Source organism: Bidens hawaiensis, unplaced genomic scaffold, assembly GCF_021521415.1.
Source record: "Bidens hawaiensis isolate Kalapana, Puna unplaced genomic scaffold, B.hawaiensis_p1.1 tig00052276_1, whole genome shotgun sequence".
Taxonomy (NCBI): Eukaryota; Viridiplantae; Streptophyta; class Magnoliopsida; order Asterales; family Asteraceae; genus Bidens; species Bidens hawaiensis.
In genome coordinates, this window is record NW_027499391.1 from 20,597 (window position 1) to 39,801 (window position 19,205).

The 19,205-nt window shown below is 33.2% G+C and overlaps 1 protein-coding gene across 1 annotated transcript; it reads left to right on the forward strand.

Annotated features, from left to right (window-relative positions):
* Positions 1-2,930: 2,930 nt before the first annotated feature.
* LOC143599514 (serine/threonine-protein kinase RIPK-like) lies at positions 2,931-5,405 on the forward strand. Its single transcript, XM_077077453.1, has 5 exons — positions 2,931-3,439; positions 3,810-3,945; positions 4,283-4,419; positions 4,549-4,672; positions 4,771-5,405. Exons 1-5 carry the CDS (start codon positions 3,038-3,040, stop codon positions 5,298-5,300), a joined length of 1,329 nt encoding a protein of 442 aa, XP_076933568.1. The 5' UTR covers positions 2,931-3,037; the 3' UTR covers positions 5,301-5,405.
* Positions 5,406-19,205: the final 13,800 nt, after the last annotated feature.

The following is a 19,205-nucleotide window of genomic DNA, read 5'->3' on the forward strand; positions in this document are numbered from 1 at the left end:
TTATGCGGCCATTGTCTCGTTACATTTGTATCGACATTGGTTACAAGTTGGATGCCATTTTACGCAATCGATTTGGGTTTGTGTGGATTCCAATGTTGGCTTATGCACGTAGCAGGCCTATTACGTGTTCTAATGTCGGTTACGTGCATAGCGGGCCAATTAAGCGTTCCATGTCGGGTTATGCGCATACTGATGCCGGGTTGTGCGTGTCATATCAACACATTCTTACATGTTTTGAAAATAACGCCACCTCATTCTAACCCGTTTGAAAAAAAACATCATTCCGTTTTGACACATACATAATCACGCAATTTGTATGATTACGCAATCTATATTTGTAAATTATGCACATACATAATTATGCACATGCAAAAATAATTACACACCTTATGTGATAATTCACAACATATTTTTAGTATCTACTCATGACTATAATCACATATTGTACGCACAATGCACCGAGAAACAAAAATCTTTTTTTTTTTTGGAAAAAAAGTATCGCAAAAAAATGTAGTTTGTTTTTCTAGAAAAAAAATTATATAGTTTTTTTAAACGCTTAATTTTATGGCTTATTTTTTTTATATAATAATGTCATATAGAAAAGTTATCATTATTTTAAAACTGAAAGAATCATGCTTAATTTAGGTTATCATATAAAGAGGACAAAAATATAAATGTACATAAAATTCAGTAGTTTAAGTAACTAAGAGTGTTAAAACACATTAAGAATCTTATACATAATTATCTTTTTGTTTAATGTTAAACATTAACTATTGTTTCTATGTCCCAAGTAAATGGAGAACAATAAGGGAGAACCCATCTACTCTATAAATGCAAGTTAATTCCTTATAACAATTAATAGACTAATAAATAGCATACAACTCTTTGGTTAAGTTTAGTTTTAACCCATTAACATAATTAAGTTATATGTTTGGCATTTAAAATAATAAATTGTAATGTTGAGGCAAATTGAGTCGAGCAAACCATCTCAAGTTTAATTTGAAGCCTAGCCGACCCAGCTTAGAATGAAGATCAAGTCCAGTTCTAAATAGGCTTGGTTAGGCTCATATTAACTCGTTAACAACCTTTAAGTGTTCTTCGCCGTCACATCGCGCGGGCACTTTGGTAGTATGTGTGTGTATATATATATATCACATATGCATTATTATATGGTATAAACTATTGCGTGTGTATATTTTTACACGTTTAAAAGCTATAAAGTCTCTAAATGTGATATTGCTATTTGATGATGTGGTTGATTAAGAAAAATCGTTAATTAGAAATGTCCTCTTGATTATCCATTGTTTAATTGAAAATAAGAAAAAAGTGGTCAAATAAGTGATTCTGAAACGCGCCACAAATCGCTTGGAAACAGCTTATCGCCCGGCGCCTTTGTCTGGACCAACCTCTTTTTCAAACGCGCCTATTTTTTTATTTAAATTAGTTAATGAACAAGTCAAATCAGAAGTTTCCCAGTTAAACTACTTTCATATTTAAGAAAACTCCTTTCATATTTGACTTTTTATTTACATACTAGTAAATAAATTCATTTGTCCTTTCTAATATGATGTACCGGCAGAAAGCCCGAGTTTACTAACGATGACTCAGATTTAATCCTTATAGACAATATTTTGAAGGGGCATGGCATGAGTGACCTAATGAAGAAAGACCGAGATATTTGTGATCTCCCGTTCAATCATGAGGGCATTCGGGTTTTACCACCAGTAGGCCTTCGGGTGGGCATGTTTTTCCTAAAACTGAAGATAACTTGGAGGCTCTTAAGGCCTTCATACGACTGTGTTTGGCCGGTTGGCGGTGACCTTTTGCCATTTAGTCACCCTATGCATAGTATCTAGGTAATTATATGTTTGTTGGCCGCTAAAAATAAATTCATTTACATTTCATTTTATTTCTAATGGGGTAGCTTAGGTTGGTAAACTTGGGCGTTGGTTAATCTTCGGACGTTGAGGCTATGAGCCTACGCGTATTCGATCGGTTTCCGTTATGTTCGTCACGATACATGAATAAAAAGAAAAGAAAATAAATAAAAAACAAAATGGTAGCGACTAATACGGTGACGCCATATGATTGAATTGACACTTATCGGCACAAAACTTACATATTATATTATAGAATAATGATTTTAATGAATACAGTAAGGCATACTAAGTCAGTTTTTATATAAATTTTGAGGCACTATGAAATTGAACTAAATGGACATGTTAAAGTTGGTGGTGTGCCAACCTGTCTTCAACTCCTCAAATATATATATTTCATTTGTATGATCCAAATAATAGTTTACATGTTAATTATTTATTGATATTGTTAAAAAGGATAGGAACATAGCCTTTTCATCATTAAAAAGTTATAAGTAACTAAAGTAAAACATGATGTTTCTTTTAAGGAATCTCAAACATTCACCATCTAATTATTCTTATATTCTTATATGATTTTTCTTAATAATTCATAAAGCACCCGTATTGAGATGTCTGGACAATTACATATGACCCTTAACGACGGTGAAACCAATGGCGTAGTATTTCACGAGTTGATATCTTTCTCACTTATTAAAACAAAGTTTGTATATGTACACATCCAGTTTTCTAGATAATTTTAGAAAATTAAACCATAATCTTGAAGGGTCAAATAATATTCTACACAAATAATGATTCCACCTTCAACATGTTGAGTAAAGAAACGAGTCAAAATTTACCCCTCGAAGTTTCAATACAAAAGGTTTCAAAACCATTAAAGTTGAAGTGGCATATGGATACAATATTACTCTAATCATCATAACAAAAACACATTTAAAAGGAGATAAATAAATTGAAAAAAATGTAGTTACTTTTGTTGACTATTCTTAATAGCCAAGGCCTCTCTTAACTTCATCTCCATTTATAAATCCACCCTCTCTATCATTTCTTCATTTCATACATTTTGTCCTCTCCAAAATCAACAACCAAACACCACAAAACCACATTTTTTATTTATTCAATTATTAATTCTTTAAAAATTCATTAATTTTTTGTAATTCGAAATGGCAATCAAGAAAACATCAAAATATTCTTGGCGAAACTGTTTCATGAGCCATGAATCAGTTCCAGAGAAAAAACTGAAACCGGAGAAGAAGACGGATCCTCCTCTTACATCGCAGAAGTCGGTTAATAAGAGAATCTCGTATACGGATTTAAGCAGCTTGAATATGCTACCGGAGGAGTTATCCAATTCACTAGCAGGATCAAACCTTTATGTTTTCACCCTCCCGGAACTTAAAGTCATCACACAGAACTTTTCTTCATCCAATTTCTTAGGTGAAGGCGGGTTTGGACCGGTTCACAAAGGGTTCATAGATGATAAGCTTAGACCTGGTTTGAAGGCACAGCCTGTGGCTGTCAAGCTCCTGAACTTAGACGGCGGACAAGGTCACAAAGAATGGCTGGTACCTACGCTTATTAAATACTGTTAACCGAGTTTATTATCTATTATAGTTATCGTTACTTGATTTACCATTTATCTTGTTTGAATATTAGAATAGTTATTGACGTATTATTATTAGTATTTTCATCAAACGAATAATGTTATCATTAGTTGGCTAGCTTTTTTATTATCTTAAACTATATAGAATGATTTCAATTATCAAATTACAAGTTGTTTAAAAAAATATATTATCAAATACAGAAAAAAAAAGTATTATTTACCAATATTGTTTAAATTCCCACTTTGGATTCTTTCAATTATTTGTATTCATCATTTATTATTTTAAATGCATTATTATTAAATAAAGATCGTTTGCATGAATCTGACTGCAGACAGAAGTGGTATTTCTTGGACAACTAAGACACCCACATTTGGTGAAGTTGATCGGATACTGCTGTGAAGATGAACACAGGCTACTGGTGTACGAGTACATGCCACGAGGCAGCTTAGAGAATCAACTCTTTCGAAGTGAGTTCCATTTCAGATTTCAATTTTTAAATTTAAATCACAACTCATTTCCTGCTCTTTAGAACATATAATATTATATACATATATCTTATAATTATAATAAGAATAATATAAAGATTTGTTAATTTCCCACCTTAGACTTTTTCAGTTCACCATTCACCAACAACATATATAAGATTCCATATTGTTGAAAAGTCAGAGTTATAGTTATTAGGGTCTTAAGAAAGCTTGAATCTTTCTTAAGATAATAAATTAGTAAACGCATGAATCAATTGGTTATGTTTTATACTTTTCATTATATTTATAAATATTATTTGCAATCATCTTTGATTTACAGGATATTCGGTGTCTGTTCCATGGTCCACACGGATGAAAATCGCTCTGGGAGCTGCAAAAGGGCTTGCATTTCTTCATGAAGCGAAACAACCAGTTATATATCGTGATTTCAAAGCATCCAACATTCTACTAGACTCTGTAAGCTCTTCATATATATGAATATGATGCTATTAAACATCTAACCTTATTTCAAAATAAATTGAAACTACATTGTTTTGATTTTGGTTTTTAGTATAGTAAACTTATTTTTCTTTTTATATTTTCAAGGACTACACCGCCAAACTTTCAGACTTTGGTCTGGCAAAGGATGGTCCCGAAGGAGATGATACACACGTTTCAACCCGAGTTATGGGCACACACGGCTATGCGGCTCCTGAATATCTCATGACAGGTAACGATTCATGCGTATGTTGTTTTAACTTTTATATACATGAATACATGTTTATTAATCATAACATTTTACTAACTTAATGTGGTTTTTATTTGTAGGTCACCTAACTGCTGCAAGTGATGTTTACAGCTTTGGAGTTGTACTCGTTGAACTTTTAACAGGTCGTAAATCTATGGACAAAACCCGCTCAAACCGAGAACAAAACCTAGCCGAGTGGGCTAGGCCACAACTCAAGGTTGCTAGAAAACTTACCCGAATACTGGACCCAAGACTTGAAGAACAGTACTCGGAAATTGGTGCACAAAAGGCAGCTGAATTGGCCTATGACTGCCTTAGCCATAGGCCGAAGGCAAGGCCTACCATGAGCATGATCGTTGACATCCTCAAACCTTTAGCGGACTTTACTGACATCCCGGTTGGAACTTTTGTGTACACAGCCCCAACTGAACATAAGAAATCACCCATAGAGAGTCCGGAGAAGGAAGCACATAAAGATGATAAAAAAGATATCAAAGGACATCATCACCATCAACATGAAAGAAGGCATCACAGGCCTAAATCTCCGATAGTCTATTACGAGACGGATTTACACGAAAACCTTAGTACCAAGACGAACTCACCGGAGTAATTAACGAGTCATTAAGTAACGATAGATAGCAGTTAAATCATGCAAGCTAACTCAGGCGATGCATCGGAAGTTGTAAATGTACAGATTTGCAAAAACAAACTTATTAGTAATTGTTGGAAAGGTTGTGAAAAAATGAATATTTCTTGAAGTACAAAAATGTATTTTTACAAACTTTGGGCAAAGTTAAATATATGCAACTGTGGTTAGTATATGTGTTAACTATTAATTTTGTGTTCTATGTTGTGAGATATTCTCAAGTCTCAACGAGCCAAACTTATAGATAAATGCTGAATAGATACTCGAAGTCAGGAGTTTGAAATTTATAGATGTAAAAAAAAAAATAATAAATAATAAAAATTAACTAGTGGAAGATGTGAGAGCTTGTCCCATATTTGAGGAGAAACAAAACCTTGAAAGTTTTAAAATGAGGAGCATCTGTTACTTAATGTTCCCATTAAAGTAACCACACTCAAGTGAAACCTAACTTCCACCGAGTCACACACGCGACTTGGGAGCAAAGTGGCACTTTGATGGCCTTAGTATTTTGAACCTGGTGTGCCAGGTCTGATACATCAACATGTTCGGTTGATGCGGATTAGAGTGTGTAAATGTAGGCGTGGTGCGTCACCTTCGAGTACGTGCTAACTATGTAGCAGACAAAAAATGCACAAGTGATTTGCTAGGGATTAGGATGGCGTGCCACATGGTGGACTGAGTTGAGATGTCGTGTGAGTTGGATCTGGTAGTTAGACTGCGTGGCGTGAAGTGGCACCTTAATGGCCTTAGTATTTTGAAGTTGGTGCGCCAAGTTTGATGCATCGACATGTTCGGTTGACACGAATTAGAGCGTATAAATGTAGACATGGTGCGTCACCTTCAAGTACGCACCGACTATGCAGCAGACAAGGGGTACACAAGTGATTTGGTAGGGGTTAGGATGGTGTGACACATGGCGGACTGAGTTGAGACGTCGTGCGAGTTGGATCCCTTGACTGCGTGGCATGAAGTTTGTCATGGCGGCATGCACTTCACAGGTCTAAACAAAGGTGACACAATTGCGTGGCCTATCCACCTAGTCCAGCCTGGCAGAGTGGCATGCCGCCACAGGCAACTCGTCAACAAGTATTCCAACTATAACATTTCAGGTTTTTCCAAACCCGTAGTCGTTTACGTTTGAACCAGCCGAAACATTTTTAGACCTTTATTATTATTGAAAATCAAGCGTTTATAAGACTTTAAGTTGCTAATGTTCACTTTAGGCCCTTCATACTTTAAATGATTTTTATTCTCGTAATGTAATTTTAAGGCTACTGACCAAAACCCAACTTCCGAATCGTTGTTTGGATTATGATCAGTACCAGCTCGCTTAAATCTTAAAACAAACATAACTTGAGTTCTAATCGTCCGTTTGGAGTGATTCCAGCGGAAAAGAGTTCGTTTTTATTTATATTATCATATCCTAAAATCTTAGATTCTGAATTGTATATCGTTTGACATGTAGTGGACGACTCGCTTATTCGTTAGCTCGTTTATTCGTATTTATATTCGTTTGTCGTTAATCTAAGGTGAGTTTATAATTCCCCTATTTTACCAACTTTTCTAAACGTTTTGAGGACATATGCGTACCTATTCGTATTTCATACTATATATATATATATATATATATATATATATATATATCAAACAAATGCATACGTGTTACATGCTTACTTGTGTTAATATTCATTCATTCGTATATTCGGAGGGGTCCAACATATTCCCATGTATTAGGTGCTCATGCTATTGACCAACGCCCGATTCGCTTGGCAACGGTCTACGTACTTGTTTATGGTTTGATTATATTTACCGCTTTTATCACGTTATGCTTATTTATATTGACATGCAAAACTGGTGATATTTTCACTCAACTTTATGCTGACCAACTCTATTTTCTATGCATATGCAGGTTGCTTGTACTGAAAATTGAAGTTTGGACACGCAGACAAGACCTTAGGATATAATCAAGATAATCATTATTTGAGTTTATATTCATGTATTTAAATTGTTTGCAATAATTGAATAATGTGTGTATGCTTTGAATAAAATAATTAATTAGATATTGCCACTTATATTCATGATAGTATCTTCGAGCTGTGAGCAATCGGATCACGCCCCAGCATTTCCACCTTAGGCTGGGGTGTGACAGATTGGTATCAGAGCCGAAGGTTATAAGCTGGTCGTTAGAAATTGTCCTAGACATATGCATAGGACCCTATACGTGCTTATCTGAACTGCCTTATGTGCTATATAAATTGTTTACAGGTTAATTAGATTAATTATTTTATTATATTGTCTCTTATATATTTATTGCACACACACAAATTCCGAGGCTATGCCTCACATTCAAAATATTTTTCTAAATCTTTTATTTTAGTAGATTATCTTTTATTGTGGGAAATTCCTTAAGAATTCCCGCATTTTGTTTTTGCTCCTTCACCTCGAAGCATGGGGGTATGACAAATGTCGTACAACCGTAACTTTAAGTGGTACCCGTAACCGGCTGAACGGTTGCGTGGTAAACATAACCGGCTAAACGGTTATATTTCCAAATTATGTTTTTAGTTATTTTAAGTTTATTTGATTCGTTGATTCGATATTTAGTTGGGTCGTTTAAATGCCATGTAACGCTCATGGTCCGAACAACTCCATTGATTCGAAATTCGTTAATTAGTAGGGTCAGTTAAATGCCATGTACATGCTCATGGGCTGAACAACTCAATTGTTTATTACTCGTTATTTGAATTGGGCCAACAAATTGCCATGGAACGCTCATGGGAGGCCAATTCACAAACTTTTTGTTGCTTTATTTTATTGGGCCATTCAAAATGCCATGGAAACCTCATGGGAGGTCAACACGTATGACATGCTTAGTTATTTTATTCTTAGAAAAAAATTTATAAACATTATTTATTTAGTTAATTGCTTCAAACTTATACACATTATTTGAATCCCGACTCGTCCTCCAGTCATCACTTGCACAATTCTATTATACTTCTCTATTATTCCACATTGACTCATTTCCACAACTTACCCATCATCTTATAAGATTTCATCTTTGGTCCTCATAGAATGTCTTTTCTAGGAATCAATCATCATAATCAACGTTGTTCGTCTGCTTCTCGTGATTGTTGTTCGACTACTAGAATCGACAAGAAGTTTGCCGCTGTATTCCGTTAACCAAACGACCGCCAATCTCGACAAGAAGTGTGTGCAATAAATACCTCGAACAAGAAATCTTATACTAACTCATATCCGTTAAAATATTATTTAACTCATCTTCTCTTATTTAAATCCATATTCTCAAACTATAAATTTCTAATTGCATTTAAATCCTTACCCTCAACTTTAACTATAAATATTTTATTACTTCCTGTCTTTCCTCAACTTCATTTAGTGTTCACGACTTACTTTCCATTTTATAAATCTTTATTATTAAAATTCAATTATGGTAAATTTTATTATTATCCTCTAAATTTAATTTTCATTTAAATTAAAAATCATCCATTTAACTTTATCATTAAATTGACTTTTTGATTAAATCTCCATAGAAATCCATTTAGTGATTAAGTTTCGTTATTTAATTGAAATTAAACGATGGTTCATAAATAATTCAACTCCCCACTTTGATTTTTGATATATATAGAAAATTTTGAACGTTTTAATGATAAATTCGTAGTTGTTAGAACACTCATGGTGGTTCATGTATTTCTAGTCTCGTGTTTATTTTATATACTTCACATCTTATTTTTTGGAATCACGATTAATTTAAAATTTGTTATTTACTTAAATTTTAAAAAAAATCCACGAATTCCCAATTTAATCTAATTTAATTACCTACTTTATATTTTATCTAATTTTAAAGATTTAATTGGAATAGGACTATCTCGGTGATTCGGGAATATCCGCTTCCCAGTTTAATCTATTAACAATTTGATTCAAATATGTATATTTCCGCATTATCACTAATATTTAAATCATTAATTACTAACTATTATAATACTTTGGGATATCTTAATTGAATTAATCTAATCTCAAAATTACCAACTTGAAAAGCTATAACTCTAAACCTATCTTTAATCTCATAATTACTCAAATTAACCAAACTCGACTCACCAAAGTTTTCGTTAACTATGTTTAAACTTATACTTTCGATCTTAAGAACTTTATTCCAAAAGAATACGATCTTTAAGGACTCCGCATGTTATTAACTATTTTAAGATTTGTTATAAATTAAACCTTCGCGTAATTCATCCCCTGAATAAAATTCCTTTCATCAAGGTAGACTTATTAAAATCTTATAACTATACCTCAATTTCTTTAGTCTCGATTATCACGATTCATAGATAAGATTTATTTCACGAAATTTGTTTCCTTCATAGGTAAAAGATATTTTAGAACTTACATTATTTTATTAATCAAACACGAATTGATTATCTTCTGAATTTACACTTAAATAATCAAAATGTTTGTTTCTTTTAAAATGATGGTTTTAAATATTTTATAACCCACATGATGAAACGGGTTATGCGGACCATCCGACGATCTAAGTAATTATCGGTCGACACCTAATTACCAAAGTCCTTGCAAGGAAATCATAATACGTACAATTGTGTGTCATGATTTAGAACCTAAGGTAGCTTGGGTAACTGTACGAATAATGAGATGATAAGGACATGGTGGATACGCCGCTGGTACGTCCTATATATAAGTGCCCTTATCGAATTGTTATTTGAAGCGTTGCTTTGGTTATTGAAAGTTCTATGTTATGATATTTCTTTAAAAAGTTTAAATTATTTTCAAAACGATGATGTTTTGGTTTTTCTTAATTTTGGGACAAAATTCCCAAAGTAGGGGAGACTGTAACATTTCGGATTTTTTCAAACCCGTCGTTGTTTTCGTTTGAACCAACCGAAACATTTTTAGACCTTTATTATTATTGAAAATCAAGTGTTTATAAGACTTTAAGTTTCTAGTATTCACTTTAGGCCCTTCATACTTTAAATGATGTTCAATTTTTAATTTATGTATAAAAGATTCATTATTTATCCAATTCTCAAACTACAAGGACTAAAAGCGTTAAAAATCAAATTCCCTCTTATTGGCCTGAGCACCACATGGTGGGGTGGCCTAGGCCCACCACGCGGCGCTATGGGGTAGCTGATCATATCGTTTAAGCTTATTTCCTTTCCTAGTTTGTTTTTGGCCCGAAATCGCTTATTTTAGGACATAATCAAGTGAATTAAGCCCCAAGAAATCCCCCAAAGCTTAGATACATGTCCATATTCATTAACCCTTGTCCAAGAACAAATTTTATAGATTTTAATATTGATTTAGGCATTAAAAACATATTCGGTTTCCTAAACGAGTAGATTTACTAAATATGGTTCGTTTTTGCTTATTCTATATAAACACATCATACTTCTTCTGCCACAAAACTTCCTCATACCCTAATATACCTTCTCCAGCCGTCCTACCCTCTGTTCATCATCATTCATCTCGGTTTTTGCTTACTTGGTTGAAGACATAGTCTTAAACGTTTGACTTTGCATGCGTGTGGATCATTAACTCATCATATCTCTTGATTCTTTCACTTTTCAGGTAAGTTGTAAACTGTAAAATCATTCATGTACATTCCCTAGTCAATAACCTTCAATCAATTTCGGTGGTTGAAGGGTGTTGACTGGTCAATTCGTCTAAAACTCGTTAAAGGGCAAATTAGTCAACTAGTTTGACTTAACGTTTTCTCATACTTCTGGTCGGATTCAACGTTCGGTCCAGAAGACTTTTATTCTCGTAAAGTAATTTTAAGGCTACTAAACCAAAATTTCGAATCGCTGTTTGGATTCTGGTCAGTACCAGCTCGCTTAAATCTTAAAACAAACATAACTTGAGTTCTAATCGTCCGTTTGGAGTGATTCCAGTGGAAACGAGTTCGTTTTTATTTATATTATCATATCCTAAAATCTCAGATTCTGAATTATTTATATCATTTGACATGTAGTGGACGACTTGCTTAATCGTTAGCTCGCTTATTCGTATTTATATTCGTTTGTCGTTAATCTAAGGTGAGTTTATCATTCCCCTATTTTACCAACTTTCCTAAACATTTTGGGGACATATGCGTACCTATTGGTATTTCATATATATATATATATATATCAAATAAATGCATACGTGTAATTTTGAGTGACTTAATCAAATATACGTGTTACATGCTTACTTATGTTAATATTCATTCATTCGTATATTCGGAGGGGTCCAACGTATTCTCATGTATTGGGTGCTCAAGCTACAGACCAACGCCCGATTCGCTTGGCAACGGTCTGCGTACTTGTTTATGGTTTGATTATATTTACAGCTTTTAACACGTTATGCTTATTTATATTGACATGCAAAAATGGTGATATTCTTACTCAATTTTATGTTAATAAACTCTGTTTTCTACGCATATGCAGGTTGCTTGTATTGAAGATTGAATTTTGGACACGTAGACAAGACCTTAGGATATAATCAAGATAATCATTATTTGAGTTTATACTCATGTATTTAAATGGTTTGTTGTAATTGAATAATATGTGTATACTTTGAATAAAAATAATTAATTAGATATTGTCACTTATATTCATGATAGTATCTTCGAGCTGTGAGCAATCGGATCACGCTTCGGCATTTCCGCCTTAGGTTGGGGTATGACACAAACTATCAATCTGCAGATTCGAGACTGCTTGGCTCCTCCATTAAATGCAGAATTTGAAAGGATGATAGTTAGATGTCGAAATTAATTAAACTTAATAAAAAAGACTGCTTGACTCCTCCACTAAATGCAGAATCTGAAAGGATAACTGCTTGATGTCAAAAAATAATTAAACTTAATAAAAAACATTGAAGACGCTCAATGCAATTTTTTGTATTTAGTCCTTTTGACACTCAAGGGTCTCTTCCCTAAAAAACCAACACTCATCTTGCTTAGAAAAGACGACTAAAACACAACTTATAGAGAAATACAACACTTGAATAGAGTTTTTCTGCAGTCTTTTCTTCTTCACCTTCCTTTGAGTTTCAAGATACAATTTGGGTGTTCGTGTACACCAAGGCAGTCTTTTCTTCTTCACATTCCTTTGAGTTTCAAGGTACAATGGATGCTAAAAATTACACCACAATAGATAAATATGAGTGATGTAGACAAACTCCCACATGTGGATGCTCTAGGAGCATTTTGAATCCGTTTCCTGTAAATAATGTGAGTAGATTTTGTAAATTATAAGATATAATTATGAGTGGCTGTGAGCATATAAGAGAAAATGTTAAGTGAATTTTGTAAATTTGAGAATATACTATGCATACCGTATAATTTTTTAATATTTTTTGAAAGTGATGTGAGTGGAAGAAAAGAAATACAATAATAAAGGTATAGAAGAAATTACTTAATTGAAAATGAGAGAAAACGCAATGATTTTGTGTAATTATACAAATATAGATATAGAATGGACTATGAATTCTCTGATGACCTTGTAATGAGTTATCATACTCCTTATGTATAAGCCATATTGACTAAACATGCTTAACCCTTTGAATTGCTATTGATTTCCAAAGTTAATGTGGTGGTGGTGTGACACCCAACAAAATTATCGGTAAATCTTTGTGCTGTAATCATCACCATAAATCCTAATTACGAGTTATATAGGTTGATTACATTTAATTCTAGTCATTTATGGCAGAGAAGACAACTCGTTTTGTATACAACTTCATTTCATGCAATCTACGCATTACAATGCAGTACAACACCCGACATGCATACTGGACGCATCCGGGAAAATATTAGAGACCAAAAATATAATCCATAAGTTACAAAATTCACAAACTATGATATATTTTTTGAGAATACATGTGGAATGGTGTGAAAAACCTTATGTGTTAGTTTCGTTCCCTTATGTTTGGAATTTGTGTGCCCTGCATGCCTACACCAGCTTTTAAGTCAAAATTAGTTATTCAGCACACTGTATAAATATTATTTTGTTAAATATACATAATATTACTTGTTAATATTATTCTTGCTTATTTTGTGTGAGACCGCCAAAACAAAACGATTTTATAAAAAAAATACACGATAACACCTGATAAATTCCTCATTTTATAAAATTATTGGACCCCACTTGTGAAACCCACCCAACGCCATTGGCCACAACCCCATTGTTTTTGGAAAACCATGTCTTTTACATGGATGGAGCCCATGCAAGATCCTTCTTCCAATTGTCATCCATGCAAGTGTTGCAATCATTGCATCTCCCATTTCCTTTCCTATTTAAACAACTCCACTGCTGTCACAATTCATCACCCTCACTAACTCTTTCATATCTCTCTCATAAGTCTGCCAAATATCCCCATTCCACTTCTGTAATACACCTTTACGACTTCCTTAAAGATCCCCACCAGTTTCACTTCATTCCAGGAAGTATGAGACCCCCAACTGAGGCATTCTTCATGATCGCGCCAGAATCAAAGTTGGACTGCTACCTATCAGTATCTTGTTGTTTTGAAGTATCAAACGAAGTCCAAATCCCTTGATATTTTTTCCTAATTTTGAGAACTTTTATTATTCTCATCTGGGTCTAGAGAAACAACATGGAGGAACCTCTGAAGCAACCTTATTTCTGCCTTCAACCAACAAGGAATTTTCAGCAAACCTCTTCATCATGCAAGTAAGAAAGCAAAACGTACTAAATGAGGTAATGAAATCAAACCATGAACAAGTAAAGTGTCAATTAAACCATTGCCAAGCAAATCAGGCGTTGGTAATCAACCATGAGCATGTAATAATAAGACCGCTGCCAGGCGAATCGGGCGCGGGTTAATAGTAATAAGAACCCTATACAAGGGGATATGTTGGACCTCTCCGAATGCGAATGTGCACATAAACAAGTAAACACATAACAAGTATATTTGATCAATCACACATAATTATACGTTTGCTAATTTTTGATATATACGCACACACACACACACACACTAGTAGGTAAGCCCGCGCGTTGCGGCGGGACACAATAGGGATTCGATTGATGTGAGTTTGGTTTCCCATGCAACGGGGATGCAACGAGATTTAGGTCGGTAATTGTTTAGTTCCTTATGGTACCATAGCAATAGATTTACTTGTGATTAAACATAATTCCAAAAAACTAATTTTACATATTATACAGTGCATGCATTCCAAAATATGGATTACACATTATGTAACAATTTAATCATAAATCACAAGTATCATGTAAGGAAATAAAGTGAATAGATCTTGATTAAATATTATGAAACTTTATTTTTAACAAAAGAAAGTCCAAGGAAAATATATCATATATGATGTCAGCCTCCTAAACTTTTGTCCTAAACAGAAAAGACAATGTAAAATGTTTTAGTTACCAAGTTCTTCATGATGCCAAAAACAACATCGAACGCCCTTTCGTATTAACAATACACAAAAACAAAAAAGTACCCGTCAATGTTTACACATCGGTTTCTTTTCATTATCATCAATAGACCGTTGACCATGATTAGTTGATGGAGCATTCTATTGTGATGCCAAGTAATGAAGAGCAGTGATCACATCAGCAATCAGAGGTCTCACATTTTGTGTTTCTTGAACACACTGTAGATATAGTCTTTGTACAAGATAATCACATTTTAGAACATGGTCCTTCATTTTCTCAAACTTCCTATCTTTAAGCGACAGTTGCTCCTGTTTAAAAAGGGTTAAATGTCAGTTTTAGTTAAATTTTTTAAAAATTGTCAGTTAGTAAACGCGTTTCGTATACCGTTTAAGCCATTTAGATACCGCTTAAGTCATGTAGCTTAATCAAATGAAAATATTCATGCAATGCAATAATATGAAAATAGAATGATGAAACTTGGTTATTATTCCTCCATTTAAGTAAAAAATGTTTACTGCAACTTTTAAGTTATAAAAAGTATTATTTTTATTCTAAAAAGTCAAATGTTGACTCTTATGTAAGTATTTCCTTCAAATAAACATCTTATAAAGAAAAAAATAACCAAATAGCATATAAAAAAATGCCCGTGCAACAAGCGTTTACCACCGGCTTCGCTTTTTCATGTAAATACTCCAACGCTCTCGACTTTGGCATGACTGTAACGTTACTGTCAATGCGATAAGCAAAGTCATTAACAATATCCCGACTATCACGAGTCCATCAACGAACACAGTTGCAACAGACAATGACAAATAAATCATGGGTTCCATTCTAAATATCTACACTAACACACAAATAACATGATTGAATCATTTAATGATAAAATCTAATCCTTCTGCCATAAATAAGTAAATAACTTACCGGATCCGTCTTCTCTTGTGAGACGGTGTACAAAATATTCCTGCTCCATGGCTAATTGATTTAGGAAACAACAACGCAAAGAATTGAATCGAATACGTTAATCTGCGAACAATGAACAACATGCTTTTTTAATCTAATGATTGTTAGTAAATGCAATAATATCAGCAGGATTGAGTTCTCCTTGTACCTTACACGATATGTGTAAAGATTTTGTCAAGCTGGAAATTCTTCTATTAATATCTTCACTCGCATGAATCATTGATGCCAGTTTGTTGTTGTCCACGCAACAACCTACCATTTGTTTACAGCTAGCAGGTCATGATATAAGGTTGACTATAACAAGTTTAAAATTGTGTCTAATTACCTCTTGAGTGTAAATAATATGTCAAATTTTCTGTGTAAACATGACATAAATTTAGTAATTTACATACATGTTTTCATATTTTAATGATCCATTGAGAGGTAAGTGTACATAGATTTTACCATTATGAATCACATCAGGTCAGGGGTCCTTAACTACAAAGTTAGTCATCCAACCATCACCATAGTGCATGAGAAATCACATTGGCAAATCGAAAAGTAATCACCTTTATAATGGGCCTGCGGTGTTGTCGTCAGTCGCAGATGAAACTGAAGCAGAAGCAGGTGTTGGCGATCGGAAGGGATGTGATTGCATTTGACGGTTGTAGTCTGCGGCGGTGCCCGAAACACGAACCCTAACCAACAATAGCAGTCAATAATTACATTACAGAGAGTATTGAAGATTGTTAATAGTAATTGAAGGGCATACCTAGAAAAAGTTTGAATTTGAGGATTTAGGGTTTGTTTGGTTTGGGGTCCGCAGAATATATATACCGCAATTAAAATCGTAAAGCAGCACTGAAGCGGTTTCACATTCAATTGAAGTGTTCAATCATTCGGCGTTACAAGAGCAGAATTAATCCCTAACGGATGTCGCCATCAATTTAACCAAACACTTGAACGGAGCAAATTGAAGACACGGCCGGAGACTTCAAATGCATTTAATATAGCGGTGTCTTATCGGAAAAGTAGTAATTACCATTATAGACATCAAATATCTATTATGGATAATATATATATATATATAAATCAGGATTATGTGAGAATTTTTTTGGACTATGAGAACCATTTTAAACCACAACAAAACTTAAAAATAAAAAAAATCATAAAACACAAAAATAAAAAAAGTAAAAAAACTAAAGTTCTTATTTATCATCCCGGTTTCTAAAAAAAACGTAAAAAAAAAATTCTCGGTTTAGCTATAAATTATACATATACATATATGTATAATATGTACATATATGTACACACATGTTTTTTTCCTATACACATATGTATAATTTAAGGTAAATGATAATGTACATATGTGTACATACATAACTAGAGATTAAATGAAAGTATACATATGTGTATAGGTATAATACGAATTAAAAAGAAAAAAAAATCGGTTTTTTTTTATTATACATATATGTATAATATGTACACACATGTTCTTTCCTATACACATATGTATAATTTAAGGTAAATGATAATGTACATATGTGTATATTACGTAACTAGAGATTAAATGAAAGTATACATATGTGTATAGGTATAATACGAATTAAAAAGAAAAAAAATTTTGGTTTTTTTTAATGAAACCAGAATGAAATATAAGAATTTTGGTTTTTTTACTTTTTAAAATTTTTGGTTTTGTTTGTTTTATAATTTTTTTAGAGGGTTTTTTTAGTGGTCCAAAATGGTTCTCAAAGTTCTTAATTTGCCAATGGTTCTCTTAGGATCCTTATCATATATATATATATATATATAGGGGGTGGTTCAAATGAGAACCATAGTTTTCTTGAAAACCATCTAATTAAATATAGACCATTGATTTATTAGATCAATGGTGAGGATTATAATGGCAATCTTATAATTAAATACAAATAAAAAAAAATTTAATTAAGAGGTAAAAGGGTAATTATGGTAAAAAAATCACTCAAAATTTTATCTCTCTCCTAAAATTCTTATAATTACTCTCTTGTCTTCTGTTTTAAAATCACCAACTTTTACAAAAAAAAAAAGAAAAAAACATTTAATTTCTATCAGATGATGATGTTAAACGTAAGATTACAATCAAATATAACCTATAAACAAACCAAAAAAATATATTTTATATTTGACCACATATGTGTATCAGTTTTCATATATGTACCAATAATAGATATACATATATGTAACCAACATATAAAAACAGGTCTAACGCTTTACAAGTTTACATATACGTGACACGAGGTTGAAGACTTGCGCAAAAATAAACCAAATACAACTAATTAGATAGCGGTAAATGGGTGTCGAACACGAAGAGTTTGTGGAATATGTGTTACTGAGTAGCTTACAATTAAACTGATAAAAATGTAAATGACAAAAAAGTAAAATTCAGGTTGGTTTGATTTGATTTTATAAACTAAACGAATGTTGTATACAATTGATTAAATGAGCATTCCTCTTGGAGTTCGGTTATTACGCAACTCTTTTGTTTAAGTTCAATGGATAAATCATAATATCTTGATTTCGTGTAAGTGTAATTGTTTATGATTAATCAAGAACTGAGTACTCGGATTCCTAGAACGCGAGGTCGTTACTTGGTAATCAATCAATATAATCTTAACCCTAATTTCTTCTACTAAATCTCGATTGTTAACAACACCAAGAACGTATAGAACGAAACTAGGTTAAACGATATGGACAAATTACAAACAATCAAACAAACAACGTGATTATATTAATCTAAACGATTCGATAATCAACCCAAGTGCAAGAACAATAAACAAAAAAAGTATTGCAATAACCTTACAACCAAGAGAAATACTAGAAGTTTTAGCCACACATAATTGAAATCATCATACCAAGTTTAATCCGAAGCAATCCAAGATTATGATGTTAATCCTTGATTAGAAACACCCAAAATGTTGTTCCAAGGCATCAAAATCACCCCACACAATTGTCTAAGTCGGAATCCCCAAGAATGGAACCCAATAGTCCTTTAAAACCACATTTTCGAGTTGTAACCGACATTAAAATGCTGAGGCTACAGTAAGCTACGGTGGCTACCGTAAGCTACGGTAGTCCAGAAGTTCTTACGGTGGAAAGTGTATGCTTGCGGTGGCTTTTTACGGCAGACCCCTAGCGTAGCTTACGGCGGCTACCGTAAGCTACGGTAGACCTAGTTCAAAATTACATTTTTCTTTATCAATTATTGGTTGTTGACTTCTTGCATTGACTCTCTTGTTCCTTTTCATCTGAACACACTCGAGCAACCTTTTCTCCTCATTTGTACCCGCATTAACACAACATAGTGTAGTAATCCAAATCCTTGAATTTATACATAAACGCACACGTTTTAACTCGAATTACGACACTTAAGGGTGGCTCTACAATCCACTCGTCAATATGCATCAACTGACTTTTTATTAATGGTACATATATGTATCCATATCTTAGTATTATGCTACATATATGTAATCTC

Bases quoted from the DNA above. Each gene is read 5' to 3' on its own strand.
- LOC143599514 (XM_077077453.1), top strand. From the start codon at position 3,038: ATGGCAATCAAGAAAACATCAAAATATTCTTGGCGAAACTGTTTCATG. The intron at 3,946-4,282 runs GTGAGTTCCATT...TTTGATTTACAG, and splicing joins AGAGAATCAACTCTTTCGAA to GATATTCGGTGTCTGTTCCA. The intron at 4,420-4,548 runs GTAAGCTCTTCA...TATATTTTCAAG, and splicing joins CCAACATTCTACTAGACTCT to GACTACACCGCCAAACTTTC.